General features: G+C 62.9%; 5 protein-coding genes and 1 non-coding gene across 7 annotated transcripts; 2 read left to right on the top strand and 4 right to left on the bottom strand.

Moving 5' to 3' along the window:
* Positions 1–1644: 1644 nt before the first annotated feature.
* EEF1G (eukaryotic translation elongation factor 1 gamma) lies at positions 1645–6714 on the bottom strand. The gene is made up of 10 exons (XM_014893055.2): positions 6603–6714; positions 5660–5818; positions 5317–5380; positions 4446–4588; positions 3889–4032; positions 3454–3583; positions 2955–3147; positions 2707–2879; positions 2100–2224; positions 1645–1905 (listed from the first exon to the last, which is right to left on the bottom strand). Exons 1-10 carry the CDS (start codon positions 6615–6617, stop codon positions 1747–1749), a joined length of 1305 nt encoding a protein of 434 aa, XP_014748541.1. The 5' UTR covers positions 6618–6714; the 3' UTR covers positions 1645–1746.
* Positions 6715–6852: 138 nt separating this feature from the next.
* On the bottom strand, positions 6853–9028 carry POLR2G (RNA polymerase II subunit G). Of its 2 annotated transcripts, XM_014893044.2 has the most exons (8): positions 8879–9027; positions 8601–8710; positions 8117–8276; positions 7789–7839; positions 7607–7672; positions 7433–7504; positions 7156–7189; positions 6853–7027 (listed from the first exon to the last, which is right to left on the bottom strand). In XM_014893044.2, the coding sequence occupies exons 1-8, from the start codon at positions 8888–8890 to the stop codon at positions 7014–7016; spliced, it is 519 nt and encodes a 172-aa protein (XP_014748530.1). In that variant the 5' UTR covers positions 8891–9027; the 3' UTR covers positions 6853–7013. The 2 variants fall into 2 exon arrangements, with proteins under 2 accessions (XP_014748530.1, XP_088011213.1); XM_088155087.1 differs by lacking the exons at positions 6853–7027; positions 7156–7189 and having other exon boundaries at positions 7236–7504; positions 8879–9028.
* Positions 9029–9557: 529 nt separating this feature from the next.
* On the bottom strand, positions 9558–13054 carry INTS5 (integrator complex subunit 5). The gene is made up of 2 exons (XM_014893053.2): positions 12939–13054; positions 9558–12476 (listed from the first exon to the last, which is right to left on the bottom strand). The coding sequence occupies exons 1-2, from the start codon at positions 12992–12994 to the stop codon at positions 9731–9733; spliced, it is 2802 nt and encodes a 933-aa protein (XP_014748539.1). The 5' UTR covers positions 12995–13054; the 3' UTR covers positions 9558–9730.
* Positions 13055–13168: 114 nt separating this feature from the next.
* Positions 13169–14119, bottom strand: C34H11orf98 (chromosome 34 C11orf98 homolog). The gene is made up of 4 exons (XM_088155088.1): positions 14035–14119; positions 13788–13852; positions 13616–13704; positions 13169–13531 (listed from the first exon to the last, which is right to left on the bottom strand). Exons 1-4 carry the CDS (start codon positions 14068–14070, stop codon positions 13434–13436), a joined length of 288 nt encoding a protein of 95 aa, XP_088011214.1. The 5' UTR covers positions 14071–14119; the 3' UTR covers positions 13169–13433.
* A 348-nt stretch (positions 14120–14467) lies between these two features.
* On the top strand, positions 14468–14601 carry LOC148220600 (small nucleolar RNA SNORA57). The gene has a single exon (XR_015798730.1). It is a non-coding gene; the product is annotated as a small nucleolar RNA SNORA57 (small nucleolar RNA).
* Positions 14602–15869: 1268 nt separating this feature from the next.
* Positions 15870–16209, top strand: UQCC3 (ubiquinol-cytochrome c reductase complex assembly factor 3; the record flags this gene model as incomplete). Its single annotated transcript, XM_014893021.2, is given in 2 exon segments — positions 15870–16111; positions 16190–16209. Coding segments are annotated over 2 exon segments (140 nt in total), but the record flags the coding sequence as incomplete, so codon positions are not given.

Genomic DNA, 16209 nt, shown 5'->3' on the forward strand with positions numbered 1-16209 from the left:
CCGGCGCATTCCCGAGCGCTGCCTCATCCCCCCCTCGCCCCCCCGCCCCTCCCGGGCCCCGTGCCACAGTGGGGGGGGGGGGGACGACCACGACACCGGGGGGACACCCCGAGACCCCCAGGGACGCCCACCCAACCCCGGGGTCCCCGCGGTCCCGGGGTGGGGGCGGGGCGGGCCCCCCCCCCCCCAAAAAGCGGATTTGGGAGGGTGGGGGAGGGGCCCCAGCTGCCCTCCGCTGTCGCTGTCACCTCCAGATGTGGTGGCACCGCTGGAGGGGGGGGTTGGGGACACCAGGGGACCCCCCCGGAGCGGTGGGAGGGGGAGGGGAGGGCGCGGCCCCGCCCCCCCCCGCGCGGGATGGGCGGGGGGGGATGTTTGGGATTTTGGGATGTTTGGGATTCCGCGCTGGCCCGGGGCCACCGGCAGGGGGGGGCGGGGGGGGCAGGGCCAGGGGACACGTGGGCGACAAAGGGGGGGGTCACAGGGGGGTGTGGGGGGGGCAGAGAGGGGGAAACCCCCGAATTCCCGAAATCCTGGGAGTCCTGGAGAGCCGCGGGACGGGGAGGGGACAGCGCCGGGGACAGGCTGGTGGCACTTTGGCGGTGCCAGCTCACGGTGGCACTGCCCAGGGACATTTGGTTGCACCTGGGAGGTGCCACAGGTGGTGGCACAGCCCAGGGGCACCTGGCGACAGCCGGGCGTGGCCCTGAGGTGACAGCCGGTGGCACCGGGTGTGGCACTGCCCGCTGGTGGCACCTGGGTGGCCCCGCCTGGCGGCGCCGCGGGATTCCCTGGCACCGCCACACCTGGGCCACACCTGGGCCAGGTGTCCCCCTGTCCCCCCCGGGCAGTGCCAGGTGTCCCCCGTTTCCCCTTTGTCACCCCCCGCGCAATTCGGCCCCGGGGAGGACAAAGGGGGGGAGGGGACATCGGGGACACCCGGGGGGGTTGGGGACAATGGGGGGGGAGGGGGGGCCGCTGTCCCCGCCCGGGGGTGACTCAGGAGGGCGCGGCCGCGGAAAGGCGGAAACGGGCACTGGACTGGGATAAACTGGGACTGGACTGGGATAAACTGGGACCGGACTGGGATAAACTGCGACCAAATTGGGATAAACCGGGACTAAACTGGGATAAACTGAGACTGAACTGAGAGGAACTGGGACTGGATTGGGACCGATCTGGGATAAACTGGGACTGGACTGGGATAAACTGGGAGTGAGCGGAGCCAAACTGGATCCAGATGTGGCCGCGGGGTGGGGAGGGGCGAGGCCACATCTGGCGCTGTCCGGGGGGGGGGAGGGGAAGCCCAGGAAGGAAATGGGGGGGGGGGGGGGGCCCAATCTCGTTTTGGTGGCAGTTACTGGTTTACACTGGTTTATACTGGGATCGGCCCCTCCCCCGGGGGGGATTCCGGGGTTATTCCCGCCCAATTCCCCAATTTTTTGGCCCGGAATTTGGGGCTGATGAAACCCTAAAATTTCGGTATTCAAGATTTCTGGGGGAAGTGGGGCTGAGATCACCCCAGGACTCCCAAAGTTCCCCCCCTGGCATGTCCCCAAATCCCGCCTGGAATATTCCTGGACCCCCAACCCCCGCCCCCCCCAAAAATAATCCCAAAATTCCCCAAACTACTCCAAACTCTTCTCCTGTCCGAAGCTTTTTTTTTATTGGATCGGGGCTGGAGAACCGGAGGGCCTCGAAGTCCTGGGATTTCAGTCCCCAAAATCCCGGGATTTGAGCCCAAATTCACTTGAAGATCTTGCCCTGGTTGAAGGGTTTCCCCACGTGCTGGAATTTCCCCTCCCACATGAAATATTCCGTCACCAGCGTCCGGCACTCGGCGCTGTCAGGGTCCAACTTGCGCCAGGTGTAAGACTCGTAATCCACCTGCCAGTCCGGGCACAGCTGGGGAAAACGGGGGGAAAAACGGGAAAAACGGGAAAAATGGGAAAAAGGACAAAAAAACCAAACAGATTTCCTGTGAAAACGGCAGAATAAAACCACATTTTCTTAGGGATTTTGGGGATCTTGTCCCCTTAAACGCCTCCCCCCTATGATGTTTTTGGAATATTTGGGGAATTTTTTGGGAATTCTCTCACCGTGAAGGCCAGCTCCTGCCCCCTCATGACCCAGACCCCCGAGATGCTGCTGTCGTGGTCGCTGCCAAACAGCACCACCGAGGCGAAGGCGTTCTTCCTCAGCTTGTCCAGGCGTTGGAACATCCCTGGGAACAGGGAGAAAACGGGAAAAAACCATGGGAAACAGAGACAAAAGAGACCAGGGCAGATAGTGGGAGAGGTAAAAACAGAGAGATAAAGGAGAGAAAACAGAAAAAGAAAGAAAAGGAATGGGAGAAAAGAGGAAGAAAAGGGAGAGGAAAAAGGAAGGAAAAATTGAAAGAGAAGGCATACAGAAGAATGAAGGGAGAGAAAACAGAAAGAGGGAAATGGGAAAAGGGAAAATTGAAAGAAAACAGAGAAAAACCAGGAAAAGGAGAAAAAGCAAGGGGGAAACAGCAGGAAAAAAAGAGGGAAGAAGGAAAGGAAAAAAGGGGAGAGGGAAAAGAGAGGGAAAGAAGGATGAAGAGGATGATGAAGGTCTGGGGGCAGGGAAGGACAAGGACAGGGATGAGGTGACAGCAGGGACACGGACAGGGATGGCAGCGAGGAGGATGAAGGTGAGGATGATGGGGATGAAGGCTCTCACCGGTGATGAGGTTGCAGCTCATGAAGGTCTGGCTCAGCTCCTCGGGGTACCGGTACTGGCAGTACCACAGGGACCAGCCCTGCGGGTCAAAGTGCTCCCAAAAATGGGGCAGGGCCACCCCCAGCGTGTCCTCGTTGGAGTATTTGCGCTTGAACTCGTCCAGGACGAAGGGGCTGGGGACAGAACGACAGACAGTGACCCCCAGAGTGACCCCAAACCCCCCCCCCCCCCACCAGGTGTGTCCCCACCTCTTGGGCAGGTGAGCAAAGGGGTCCTTGGCTTTGGGCTCAGCTGCCAGGACCTGCTCGCACTCGTCCAGGTCCTCGTCGGGCTCCGGCCGCTTCTCCTCCTTTTTTGGGGGCTTCTCCTTCTTGGGGGGCTCCTTCTCCTTCTTGGGGGGCTCCTTCTCCTTCCGGGCCTGGCTCTCCGCAAACTTCTTGGCTTTTGTCCCACAAAATTCGGGGTTAATTTGGGGATTTTTAATTTTAAGAGACTGCCTGAAAATTTGTCTTTTTTTCTGCTTTTTTACCTCAAAAAAATATTTTTTAAAATTCCCGTGACATTTGTCTTTAGTGCTTATTTTAAAGCTCAATAAAATCTCTTAAAATCCTCCTAATATACAAAAAAATTGCCTTTATTTTTCTTTTGGAAAAACCCCCAAATTTCTTTCCTTTGCTTTCGAAATGGCCCTGCAATTTCCTTTTTCCAGTCCCCCACCTCCCCAGGTGTGCCCAGGTGTGCCCTCACCGTCGAACTGCGCCATCCTCTGGCAGAGCTGCACCTCCCCCAGCACAGCCTTGAACTGGGGCTGGTTCAGGCAGGTGAGGAACCAACGATTCACGTTCCCAAAGGGGCCCCGGAATGCGGGGTCCAGCACCTGGGGGTGGAGAGAGAGACCCTAAATACACCTGAGACACCCCAAAAATACACCTGGGACCCCAAATAAACCCCCCCTCCCCCCCGGAACGCGGGGTTCAGTGCCTGGGGGTGAGAGCTACCCCAAAATGTACCTGGCACACACCTGGAATCCCAGCAAATCCCACTGGGACACCCCTAAACCCCTCGAGGATCCGGAAAAAACCTCCCTGGCACCCCAAAATAAATCCCAACCCCCCTGAATCCAAGCCCAGGTGTGCTGTACCTGTACCCAGGTGTACCCAGGTGTGCCCAGGTGCCCCGTACCTGTTTGTAGAGCCACAGCAGGGCGCACACCAGGCTGATGTCGGCCAGGCTCACCCTCTCCCCCACCAGGAAGGTTCTGGTTTTCAGGTGCCCGTCCAGGACCCCCAGCACCCTCCGCACCTCCTCCTTCGCCACCTCGGTGGCCTGGTGGGACACGGACCCGAAATTGGGGAGAGAAACCTCAAACCTAGGGAAGGGACCCCAAAACCACCCCTGACCCTCCCAAAAAAACAACCCCTCAAATGCCCTCCCAGGCCCACCCAAAAAAAATCTCAAAAATCCCCCAAGCATTCCCCACAACTCCCAAAAGCACCCCCCAAAAAATCCCGAAGTTATGCCAAAAATTCCTGAAAAATTCTCAAAAAAATCCCTCCAAGTCCTGCAAAAATACCAAAAAATTCATGAAAAAAATCCCCCCCAAACTCATGAAAGAATTCCCAAAAAGATCCCCAAAAAATTCCTGAAAAATCCCCAAACATCCTGAACAAATCCCCCCAAAATTCTCCAAACACCGCCCCAAAATTCCCCCAAATCGCCCATCCCCGTGGCCTCCAGACCTGTTTGTTGTAGTGCAGGATTCCCAGCGTTGGGAACACCCAGGTGCTGGCCGGGGGCACCACGTCGCTGTCAGCGAAGTTCACCCACTGCAGCACTGCTGCTGCTGCCTCGGGGGTGCTGCCCCGCAGCTCCTCCGTGCTCACTGCGGGCAGGGAAGGGTCACTAATTAGCCAGCAGAGCCGTTAATGAGGGCAGGGGCTCGTTAAGGATCAGGGGAGTCCTTAATGGGCAAGGGGAGGTCATTAAAGGGGGATGGGAGTGATGAAGTCAGTGCTGCCCTGCAGCTCCTCCATACTCAGTGCGGGCAGGGAAGGGTTAATTCATTAGCCAGCAGGGTCGTTACTTAGCCAGGGGACTCATTAATTAGGTAAGAGACACATTAAGGGGCAAAGAACCCCGTTAAGTGGGAGAATCACAGTTGTGAACTCTTCAAATTCTGAGTTTACCGAGAGAAAAAAAAAAGGGTTAATCAATTAGCCAAGAGGATCACTAATTATCCTAGGGGATCATTAATCAGCCAAGGGGGTCATTAAGTAGACGGAAACCTGGTTAAAAGGCAGGAGCACTTCTTAAGGGACAAGGGACGCTCGTTCTGGGGGGACTGGAGCAATGAAGTTGGAGCTGCGGGGGGGAAAGGGTTAATTAATTAGCCAGGAGAATAATTAATAAGCCAGCAGGGTCGTTAACTAGGGGAGGGACTCTTTCAGGGGCAGGGGGAGTCGTTAATGAGCAAAGAGAGATCATTAACAAGGTATCAAGATGAGCACGAAAGGGTTAGTTCATTAGGTTGGTAATTAGTCAAGAGAACTAAACCGAATTAAGATCGAAAGAGAGCTAATTAATGGCCTAATCAGGCTAATTGCCCCCCACCATAGTAGGCGATGGCGTTGCTCTCGAAGACGCAGAATCCGTCATCCCCCTCGAACGCCGGAACCTGAGATGGGGAAATTCGAGTTGAAACCCTCCCCAAAACCCCAAAACTTTCAGTTCCCACCCCAAAAACCTCAAATCCCCACCTCAAACTCCCCAAAAACCCTAAACCCCAAAAAGCTCCAAATCCTCCACCCCAAATTCCAGAAAAACCCCACCCGAGATTTCGCCCAAATCCCATCTCAAAATCTCCGTTTTCGGGGTACCAGGGGTAGAACCCCAAGCCCTAAAATTCTCTGCAACCGCAAATACCAAATTTTGGGGTTTTAGGGTCGGAACCCACCTTGCCGAGCGGGAACTTCTGCAGGAACTGCGGGGTGCGGTTGGTGTGGCCGAAGTGGAACTGGGGCGGCCCCGAGAGGACGCGGATCCGAGCGCCCGAGTACTGGGCGGCGATGAGAGCCTTGAAGGCGCGCCAGTTCTCGGGGTACGTGTACAGGGTCTGGGGGGGACAGCGCACCCCGAGTGTCCCCAAATGTCCCCAGAAATCCGCGGCACTGCGGGGGCACAGGGGGTCCCCAAAAGAGCGAGCCCAAAAGCACCCGGAGCGGAACGCTCGAGGAATTTGGGGTTTTAAATCCCCCCCGAGTTGTCGAAGGAATTGGGATAGGGAGTCCCCGAAATGTCCCCAAGGCTGTGGGGGAAGCGGGAGGCACCGGGGGGACAAAGGGTCCCAGTTAGGGGATTCAAAGTTGGGTCCCACAGGGATTTGGGCTTTGAAACCCGTCTGGGGTTTGGGGGAGCCGGGCAGGACTTTAGGGGAATTTGGGATTTTTATCCCCTAAAAGTTGGGGACACTGCGGGGGCATGGGGGGCACAGGGGGTCCCGATCCGGGGCGGTCGCAGGAACTGGGGCCGTGAAACCCGAGCGGGTTATGGGGTTATTGGGCAGGGTCTGGTGGAATTGGACTCAGGGGGGTCCCCGAAGTGTGTGACCCAAAGGTGTGACACGAACCCCCGCCACACGAGGGGGGGGGGGGGACGTCACCCCCAGCCCCCCCTCCCCCTCCGGGCCCACCCCGCGCTCCAACCTCAGCTCCCCTCAGGGACCCCCCCCCCCCCGCTCCCTTCCTGCCGCCATCCGCGGCTCCTGGAGCATCCCCGCGCCTCCCAACCCGGTCGGGCCACGTCCCCGGAGCCCCGCGGCTCTCCCGGTGGCGGAGGGGAGGTGAGGGGGCCGCGGGGGAAGGAGGATGGCGGCGGATGGCTGCGGCGACCGCGCTTACCCCGGACACCGCCATCTTGGAGAGCTCGGAGAGAAGGCCGGGCTGCGGCCGCAAAGCGCGGAAGGGGGGGGGAAACAGCGCGGCAGTGGCGCGCGGCGACGTAAAGTACCGAACGGGGCGGTTGCCGTGGAAACGGGGGCGTGCACTTAAAGGAGCGATGCCGCCTTAAAGCGGCAATTTTGGCGTGTGGGCCCCGGGAGGAAAAGACACTCCCCCAAATTCCTGGACCCCCTCAAAACAAGCGAGAAAGTTTGAAAATGGTCAATACGGCTTTTATTGGGAATTTGGAGGGGAAAAGCAGAGCCCACCAGCTCTACAGGTGGCCCTGCCGCCAGAACCCAAATTTTGGGGAGGGGCATCCCAAAATTTGGGAGGACCCAACTGGAGAGGAATCCCGGGTGCTGCTCGTGCTCAACTGACAAGGCCTGGGGGGAGAAGGAGAAGGGATGAGGGATCCCCCCAATACCCCTCCCAAATTCCCCAGGGAGTCCCCACACCCAAAACCACCCCCCCCGGGACCCCCCAAAAAAACCCCGAGACCCCCAAAACTCACCCAGGTAATCGTCCATCAAGGAGCCAATGGCGAACTGTGGAGGACGGAATGGGGAGGGTCAGCGGGAGGGGGAAGGGCTCACCTGCCCCACCCCCCCCAACTGGAGACCCACCAAAACTGAAAATTTTCCCCCAGCGTTTAGGATTTCCCCCCAAATTAAAGGATTTTCCCTCCCAAATTTCAGAATTCCTCCCCAAATTTCAATATTTCTCTGAAAATGTCAGGATTTTCTCCCCAAAACTCGGGGTTCCCTCTCAAATCCGGGCCCTCCACTGACGATGTCGTTCTTGTCCACGCGGGTCCCCACGATCTTCAGCCGAATTTCGTCGTCCTGCTGAATCACGATGTCCTGGGCGGGGGAGGGGACGTTGGACGGGTGCCCTGGGGACCCCCCGGTGGGGGAAGGGACCTTGGAGACATCGGGGACCCCCCCTGGACCCCCCAAACTCACCTCGTCCACGGTTTTGTAGCAGGGGGGGTTGGAGTTGGGGTCGAATTCCATCTCCGAGGGGATGGACTGGGGGGACAAGGGGGGGGTTGGGGAGGCTTGAAGGGGTCAGGGGGATCCCCCAAAGGGGATTTTGGGGTCCTCACCCCTCCCCCTGTAATATTTTTGGGGTGTCCCCCCCTCACGTGGCGAGAGATGAAGCAGGACATGGGCCCGATCTCAGTGAACAGCCCAACCTGGGGAAAAACGAGGGAAAAAGAGACAAAAAAAAGGATGACGAAAGGCAGGAAAAGGGGGGGGGTCAGGGCCCTGCAGACCCTCAGGACAAGGACACCCAAAACTGTAACCCTGGGCCCCCCAGGTAACCTCAGCACTCCCAAAATTGTCACCTTGATGACACGAGTGACACCAGATCCCTAAGAACTGTCACCCAGGTGACCTCAGGACCTGCTAAACCCTCACCCTGACCACCTGGGGGACCCCAGAACCCCCTGAGGGCACCAGAATTGTCACCTTGTTGACCTGGGTGACCACGGCGTCCACCACCTCCCCCTTGAAGGGCCGGAACACGATGGCCTTGTAGCGCACGGGGTAGAGAACGAAGCCGCGCCCGGGCTGGATCACCCCGGCTCCGATGTTGTCGATGGTGGTGACGGCGATGACGAACCCGTACCTGGGCACGGGGTTTTATTTGGGATGGTTTGGGAGCTCCTGGATGTGTTTTGGGGGTTTCTGGGGGTCCTGGGTGTGTTTTGGGGTTTTTGGTTTTTTTGGGGAGGGTTTGGAGGTGTCTCAAGAGGGTTTAGGGGAGGGCTGGGGTTATTTTGGGGGGGTTTCACGCGCATTTTGGGATGGATTTGAGGATATTTGGGGGTCCCGGATTATCCTGGGGGTCTCGGAATGGATTCGGGCGTCCCGGAGGTGTCTCAGGGAGGGATGTCGGGGTTCCCGGGGGTCTTTTGGGCCGTTCCAGTCCCCCCCGGTGCCCCCCGCTCACTTCCCGGTGCAGGTCCCCTCCACCTCGGTGAAGAGTTTCTGTTTGACGGTGTTGAGCAGGTTGGGCCCGAAGTACCGGGGGTGCAGGAGGATCTCGTGCTCCAGGGAGATCTGAGGGCACCAGGAGTCACCGAGAGGTACCGGGACCCAACCGGGACCCCACCAGGAGCGTCCCCAAGGGCGGGGACACCCTCAGGACTCCCCAAGGGGACACCAGGACCCCTCCCGGTGTGACACGTGACCCTCCCGGTGCCCCACGTGACCCCCGGTGCCGCTCACGTGGTAAAACATCCTCGGGCCGCCGCTCCCGCTGCCGCCGGAAGTGACGTTTCCCGCCAACGAGCGCCGCGCTGATTGGCCGCTGGACGCGCGAGGCCCCGCCCACCGACAACGGCGCGGCGCTGAGCGAGGCAGGGGAACCACGGCCCGAGGGAGGGCTGTGATTGGTCGGTTGGGAGCGATGGGCGGGGTCAGGCGGGGATTGACAAGGCGGAGCCCAGGAGCTCCCCGGGACCCCCAAACAGCCCCAGGAGCCCCTGAAGAACCCTCGGGACCCCCCAAAACACCCGTGGGACCCTCCCAGGCATCCCAAAGGCCGTGGGACGCCCCAAGCCTTTCCCCAAACCCCCTCCCAACCCATCCAGATACCTTAAGCAGTGCCCTTGGACATCCCCAGACGCCCCCCGAGACCCCTCAAAACACCCCCAGACCCTCCTGAGATCCCACAAGACACCCCAAACGCCTAAAAACCCCTCTAAACACCCCCCCCCCCCCATCTCCAGCAACCTCAGATCCCCCTGGACACCCCCAGACCCTCCTGAGAGACCCAAAGCTCCCCTGGGACCCCCGCAACTGTCCCCCAAACCCCATCCCAACCCTCTCAGACACCCCCAAGAACCTCCCGGGCACCTCCAGACCTTCCCAAATCCCCCCACCCCCACACTCCACACCCTTCTCCTCCTTTCTGTTCCATTTTATTACAAATCTGAATTTCCAGCACCTCCTTCAACCTCCACCAACCCCAAACCCCTCACACCAAACCCCAAAAAGCCCACTGTGGGGGATCTCCCAAACCCCAAATTTTGGCCTCCCAGAGTCTCCTACAACCCAATTCCCCCCTCCAGGAGCCTCTCACGGGTAAAACCTCCCGGCCAGCAACCCCAGCCTGTGGATGTTCCTGTGCAGGACGCTGTGCAGCACCGCCAGGTGCTTCCCCACGTCTCCGTCGCGCCCGAAATCCCTGCGGAACACGCCCAGCTCGGGCTGGAAGGTGAATTTCTGGGGCAGGGGGCTGTTCTCTCGCAGGTAACCCCAAACACTGAGCAGCAGCAGGTGCACCTCGAAGGGGGCCAGCTCTGGGAACAGCTCATGCATGTTCCCCAGGACGGGTGGCAGCAGCGAGCCCTCGGCCAGCAGAGCCACCAGAGCGCACGACGCCCGCAGGTGCCACGGAGAAGCCACCGTGCTGCTGGCCCGGCACGCGTCCCAATGGGCCACCAAGCTGGCCAGCAGCCCCCGCAGCAGCACGGAGCAGTAGCACAGGGCGGGGTGGCCGCCGGCTACCAGGCGCAGCAGAGGGAAGAGCAGCGGGTGCTGGCGGAATCGCCGCAGGATGCGCAGGTCCCGCTCCACCGTGGCCCGGGCCAGCTCCTCGGGCGGCCAGGCCAGCTCGGCGCCGGCAGCCTCGGGGCACACGGCCTCCACCAGCGCCGCCGCCACCGCCTTGGCGGCCTCGGCACCGATGGCAGGGCCGGAGCCGCGGCAGCAGCGCAGCACCAGGCTCAGGAAGGTCTGGGTGTTGCGGCTCAGCTCCTCGGGGCTGCGCTGGCCCCCGTCGGCCACCGGCTTCAGCCCGCGGCCGATGACGCCGGCGTGGAACACGGACCAGACGCCGCCCGAGGTGTTGAGGCCGGCGGTGAAGCGCTGGTTGGTGTCCAGCAGCGATACCGCGGGCGGCACCGGAGCGGCCTCGTGCCCGGGCGGCTCCGCCGTGCCCCCGAAGAGCTCGGCGTTGCGGCCGCCCAGAGCCCCCTCCACCAGCTGGGCCAGCACGGCCTTGGCGGCCGCGGGGCTGACGGCGCTGAGCCGGGCCAGCAGCCGCACGCCGGGGGCCAGCGCGGCCGCGTCGCCGAGCCACAGCCCCGCGAAGAATCGGCGCACGGCCGCACGCACGGCCGGCAGCAGGTGAGCCGGAGGCAGCGCCCGGGGCAGCGGGCAAGCGGCCAGCAGGCGGCAAGCGGCCTCGGCCACCTCGGCCCGCGGGTGCAACAGCAGCTGAGCCAGGTCCGGGAGGTGCCGCGCCAGCGCCGCGCCCAGCGCCGGCTCCCCGGTGTCGCCGTCGCCGTCCCGGTGCTGCAGCAGCAGCGCCAGGTTGCGCAGGAGCTGCGCCAGCTGCGGCTCGGGCAGGCGGCCGGCGTGGATCTGCGCCACGGCCGCGGCCACGGCGGCGGGCAGGGGGTCGGGCAGCACCGCCCGCAGCCCCGCGTGCAGCTGCGGCGCCAGCGCCAGCTCCTCGGGCGTCCTGGCCAGCGCCAGCAGGAAGAAAAGCGCCTCGGCCGCGCCGTGCGGCGCCGAGTGCACGGCCAGCAGCGCCAGCAGCTGGTGCTGCCACAGGCAGCGCTTGCGCTCCAGCCGCAGCGTGTCCAGGCACAGCTCACGCACGTGCGGCCGCAGCGCCTCCAGGAACGGCACCGGGCGCGCCGGGCACTCGGCCAGGCTGGCAGAGCCGCGGCCGTGCACCAGTTTCTGCAGGTGCAGCAGCAGCAGCTGCAGCAGGCGCTCGCAGGCCTCGCGGACGCCCTCGTGCAGCGCCGGGCCCGGAGCCGTGATGACCGAGGCGGGAGCGGCCGTGGCCAGCAGGAAGCGCAGCGTCCGCAGCGCGCCGGCCGAGGTGTGGCACAGCAGGTGAACCACCACGCCCACCACGCCCTCCAGCTCGTCCCTGGGCACGGTTGAGAAGTGCTGGTGCAGCTGGTTCAGCACCGGCGGCTTCAGCGAGTCCACCAGCTCCGGGGACACGGTGGCCAGCAGGGTGGGAGACATCAGGGCCAGCTGCAGCAGGAAGGGCACCGTGGCTTTGTGGTGCTCTCGGGATGAGCCCAGGCTCTCGTGGAACATCCTCAGCAGCTCCTGCTTGATGCTGCCGGCGTGGCGCGAGGCCAGGTGGCCCAGGATGCCGACCACGGACGCGATCTTGGGGACGCGCTTGTCCCCGGCCGTGCCCGCAGCCACCGCCTCGCCGCCCCCGTGGGCGCAGAAATCCTTGAGGCCGCACGACAGCACCCTGCTGATGATGGTTCCCGGGAAGGAGGAGCCCACGTGGGCCACTACCCAGTCGAAATGCGGCGAGTGCTGCACCGACGTGTCCAGCAGCGCGTCCACGCAGGCGTCGGGGCAGCTGCCCACCATGGCGGCCAGGCACTGGCTGTAGATGTCCAGCAGCGCCCTGGTGGCCGGGCACGACATCCAGAGCTGCAGCAGCTCGTTGAGGCTGGCGGCGGGCGGCACCCCGGGCCTGCCCGCGTATTTGCTGCTCAGCTGCCCCATCAGCTCGCTGGCCCAGGCGGCCACGCCGGGCGCCCACGCCCGCGGGTTGGCAGCCACCAGCTCGGCCAGCGCCCGGCGAGCCTCCTGCAGCACCTCGGCTCCCGGAGAGGCTTTGGGGGCGGGGGCGTTCCCCTCACGCTGCAGCAGGTGCGAGCACACCTGCTCGTCGAAGAGGCCGCGCAGGTGCTGCAGGGCTGCGTGCCGGGCCGGGGGGAGGCAGCGCAGCAGGCGCAGAGCACAGCGGGCGTGGGCGGGCGGCGACAGCGGCGTCCCTTGCACCGGGTCCAGCCCGCTCAGGAATGCCTTCACCTCCTGCGACAGCTCCTGAGCGCTGGGGGGGGAAACCGGGTTAAAAACGGGTTAAAATAGAGGTTAAAATGGGTTTAGGATGGGGTTAAAAAGGGGTAGGGGGCAGTTAGGAACCGTTCCCGGAGTGAAATTTGGGGATGGTGGCGCCTCCTGGGTGATGGAGAGGGCGAAATGCTGTTAAGAAGAGATTAAAAAGTGGTTACGTGAGTGGGGGGGGGGACACCCAGAACCGGGCCGGGGTCCTAGGGGATTCCGGGGGGCTGACGGGAAGGGGCGGCACCCGGGGGTCCCACCCCGGGGGTCTCTAACCGGGGACAAAACCGGGAGGGGAGACCCAGGGGTCCCTAAAGCGGGGACCGAGGGGGAGGCCGGGTGGTCGCTGAGGAGGGGCCGGGCTCAGCTCCGAGGATCGCCTCTCCCAGCCCTGGGCGGGTCCCGGGGGTCTCTTTTTCCCACCGCGGGGTGTCCCCGCTGCCAGCGGTACCTGAGCGGGGGCCGGGGGGGGCTGGCGGCGCCGGGGGGGTCGCACAGCGCCGACATGGCGGCGGCGGCGGCGGCCGGGCCGGGCCGGGCGGCTGCGCATGCGCCGAGAGCGACCAGAACAGGAAACCCGCCCGCCCCCGCGGCCGCGCGCGAGGGTTCCGCCCCTCCCTCCCCACCCCGCGGTGACACCGTGAAAAATGTCCCCCGGGGGTGTCCCAGGACAGACACGGGGACAGAGAAAAGCGCGTTTATTTCTGGGGACACTGGGGAGGGCTGAGGACAGGGACTGGGGACACTGGGAATAAGGCATGAGGACACTGGTGCAAACTGGGGACATTGCAGATGGACTGATGACACTGGGGACACGTTGATGACAAACTGGTGAAGCTGGCGCAGACAATGGGAACAGCGACGGGGCACCGGTGACATTTTGGGGACACCGGTGAGGGCCCGGTGACCCCAGCAGAACGAACTGGTGGCACTGGTGGTACTGGGGTCACTCTGGTGCCACCTCCGCCATCTCCACGTCGCCGTCGTTCCCGGTCCTCGTCTCCTTCTCCGGTTTCTTCCCCTCGATCACAGCCGCCTCCAGCGCTGGGGACACCCGGGAGGAGTCAGACCTGCATTGCCACCCTTGGTGCCACCCCCGGTGTCCTCTCTGTCCCCGCCCCCGCTCACCCCTCTTGGCAGCCCCTCGCCGTCGCTTCAGCTCCTTCCGCCGCCGCTTCCCCCACAGCGGGGCAGAAACCGACAAGACCGACACCGACCTGCACCGGAGACAAACGGCACCCCCGTCAGTCACCGGGGGACACCGAGGAGACACCGGGAAAGAACGGGGGGAGGCGCTCACCGCCGCTTCTGCCGCCGTCCCCGCGCCAGCTCTCGCCGCCGCTTGAAAAGCTTCTTGCGCAGCTCCTGCGGGGCACAAAGGGGTCACCGGGGGGGGGTCCCGGAGTTGCCGGGGCCCCCTCCCCAAATCCTCAGACCCCCCCCGGTACCAGTTACCGGGACCCCCGTGAGGAACGGGACTCCCGCCACCCCTGGGGCTCTCCCTCCCGCCAGGCCGCATTCGGGGCCCCTCGGGACCCCACGGTCACCGTTCGGGGCCGGTTGATTTTGCCCCCGATCCCCATCGCGCCCCCCACGTGTACGCCCGGTGTTACTTCCGGTAACGGCGCATTTCCGGTCACTAAACCCCACCTGCTCACCTCTCTTCGCGAATATCATTGGCCCCTGATCACGAGGGGCGGATCCTGATTCGCTGAAAACGCGAAAGTCACGCCCACATTATAATTTTCGCTTATCGTACATAAGGTGACACCCCTTACCCCTAGGTATGTTTTCATTGGCTGGAGGCCGCGCGACGGAGCTTTTGATTTGTGGAAGTCTCTGCGGCCCCGCCCACGTGAGAGGAGTATAAAAGGGTCGCGGCCCCACTAAGCTCCCTTTCGGCGCTGGGTAAGCGGGGGCTGTGGGGTCGGTGTTCTTGGTGGGTTTGGGCCTAAAACAGCGCGGGGGCACCGGGCGGCACCTCCCGTTCTTGGCGGGCTCCGGCTGCCTCGTGCTGGAGTCCGTGATGTACGGAGGGAAAGCAGCGACCGGCGCGAAGTCTTCGGTGCCGGCGGTCGCGTCCGCCGGTCCCACCCTCACACGCCGGGACAAGGCGCGATCGCGGTCCTGGAGCTCGGGAGCGATCGGGGCTGCTACTTCACGGCTGTTTTCTCTATTGCAAGGCCTGCTGAAGGACTGCGAACGCCGGGGGATCGCGCCGGCATCGGATGGGCGATTTTCTACTATAAATTGTTATAAAATCTCTATCAACTACTGTGATAAATTGTTGTAAAATCTCTATGAACTGCTGTAATAAATTGTTATAAAATCTATCAACTGCTGTGATCTGGGTCTTCTTTCGATAGGGGCGCGTCCAGGCTTGAGGGCAGGGATCTCCCGGCGCTGCAGCCGCTCCATGACACCGTTCCCGACGATCAAGACGATCAGGCAATGAGGCAGGGGACTCTAGGTCCTCTAAGCCGCCGTAACTATGATACTGGTCGGGCGGGGGGATTTCTTCCCCCGCCGTCTCTATGGTCTCGGTGTGGCGGAAGGCATTTCCGGGCCTCCTAGCACGGTTCTCTATGGTCGGCGGCTGGCGGGGGCGACTTCCGGTCCTCCCGGCCTTCGTCTCGATGATTTCGGTGTGGCGGAAAGCATTTCCGGGCCTCCTAGCACGGTTCTCTATGGTCGGCGGCTGGCGGGGGCGACTTCCGGTCCTCCCGGCCTTCGTCTCTATGATTTCGGTGTGGCGGAAGGCATTTCCGGGCCTCCTAGCACGGTTCTCTATGGTCGGCGGCTGGCGGGGGCGACTTCCGGTCCTCCCGGCCTTCGTCTCTATGATTTCGGTGTGGCGGAAGGCATTTCCGGGCATCCTAGTACGGTTCTCTATGGTCGGCGGCTGGCGGGGGCGACTTCCGGTCTTCCCGGCCTTCATCTCTATGATTTCGGTGTGGCGGAAGGCATTTCCGGTCCTCCTAGCACGGTTCTCTATGGTCGGCGGCTGGCGGGGGCGACTTCCGGTCCTCCCGGCCTTCGTCTCTATGATTTCGGTGTGGCGGAAGGCATTTCCGGGCCTCCTAGCACGGTTCTCTATGGTCGGCGGCTGGCGGGGGCGACTTCCGGTCCTCCCGGCCTTCGTCTCTATGATTTCGGTGTGGCGGAAGGCATTTCCGGGCCTCCTAGCACGGTTCTCTATGGTCGGCGGCTGGCGGGGGCGACTTCCGGTCCTCCCGGCCTTCGTCTCTATGATTTCGGTGTGGCGGAAGGCATTTCCGGTCCTCCTAGCACGGTTCTCTATGGTCGGCGGCTGGCGGGGGCGACTTCCGGTCCTCCCGGCTTTCGTCTCTATGATTTCCGTGTGGCGGTAGGCATTTCCGGCCCTCCTAGCACGGTCCTCTATTGTCGGCGGCTGGCGGGGGTGACTTCCGGTCCTCCCGGCCCCCTTCTCTATTATTCCCCGCGGGCCAGAGCGGTCCCGGAAGTGGCGGGGAGGTCGGGGTGATGGCGTGGGATCCGCGATGGCCGCTGGCACTTTTCCGCGGATCTGTTCCGGTCGCTCTGGGGCTGCTGCTGTGGGTGGCGATAGCGGGAGGCGAGAAGGAGCGGCAGCAGACGCTGAAGGTACGGGGAGTAAGGGGCGGCCGCGACTCCTCAGTGAGCAGAACCGGCTGTGACCCTTCCGTTTTCCCGGTTCGGCAGGCGCAGCCCGGGGGAGACCC

Source organism: Sturnus vulgaris, chromosome 34 (genome assembly GCF_052056855.1).
Source record: "Sturnus vulgaris isolate bStuVul1 chromosome 34, bStuVul1.hap1, whole genome shotgun sequence".
NCBI lineage: Eukaryota > Metazoa > Chordata > Aves > Passeriformes > Sturnidae > Sturnus > Sturnus vulgaris.

Bases quoted from the DNA above. Each gene is read 5' to 3' on its own strand.
- EEF1G (XM_014893055.2), bottom strand. The intron at 4,589-5,316 runs GTGGGGGGCAAT...CCCTGCCCGCAG, and splicing joins CAACGCCATCGCCTACTATG to TGAGCACGGAGGAGCTGCGG. The intron at 1,906-2,099 runs GTGAGAGAATTC...CGTTTTCCCCAG, and splicing joins GGCAGGAGCTGGCCTTCACG to CTGTGCCCGGACTGGCAGGT.
- POLR2G (XM_088155087.1), bottom strand. The intron at 8,277-8,600 runs GTGAGCGGGGGG...CCCCGTGCCCAG, and splicing joins GAGGGGACCTGCACCGGGAA to GTACGGGTTCGTCATCGCCG. The intron at 7,840-8,116 runs GTGACAATTCTG...GTTTTTCCCCAG, and splicing joins TGGTCACCCAGGTCAACAAG to GTTGGGCTGTTCACTGAGAT.
- INTS5 (XM_014893053.2), bottom strand. From the start codon at position 12,994: ATGTCGGCGCTGTGCGACCCCCCCGGCGCCGCCAGCCCCCCCCGGCCC. The intron at 12,477-12,938 runs GTACCGCTGGCA...TTCCCCCCCCAG, and splicing joins CCCCCCCGGCCCCCGCTCAG to CGCTCAGGAGCTGTCGCAGG.
- C34H11orf98 (XM_088155088.1), bottom strand. From the start codon at position 14,070: ATGGGGATCGGGGGCAAAATCAACCGGCCCCGAACG. The intron at 13,853-14,034 runs GTGACCGTGGGG...TGTGCCCCGCAG, and splicing joins AAATCAACCGGCCCCGAACG to GAGCTGCGCAAGAAGCTTTT. The intron at 13,705-13,787 runs GTGAGCGCCTCC...TCTCCGGTGCAG, and splicing joins GGACGGCGGCAGAAGCGGCG to GTCGGTGTCGGTCTTGTCGG.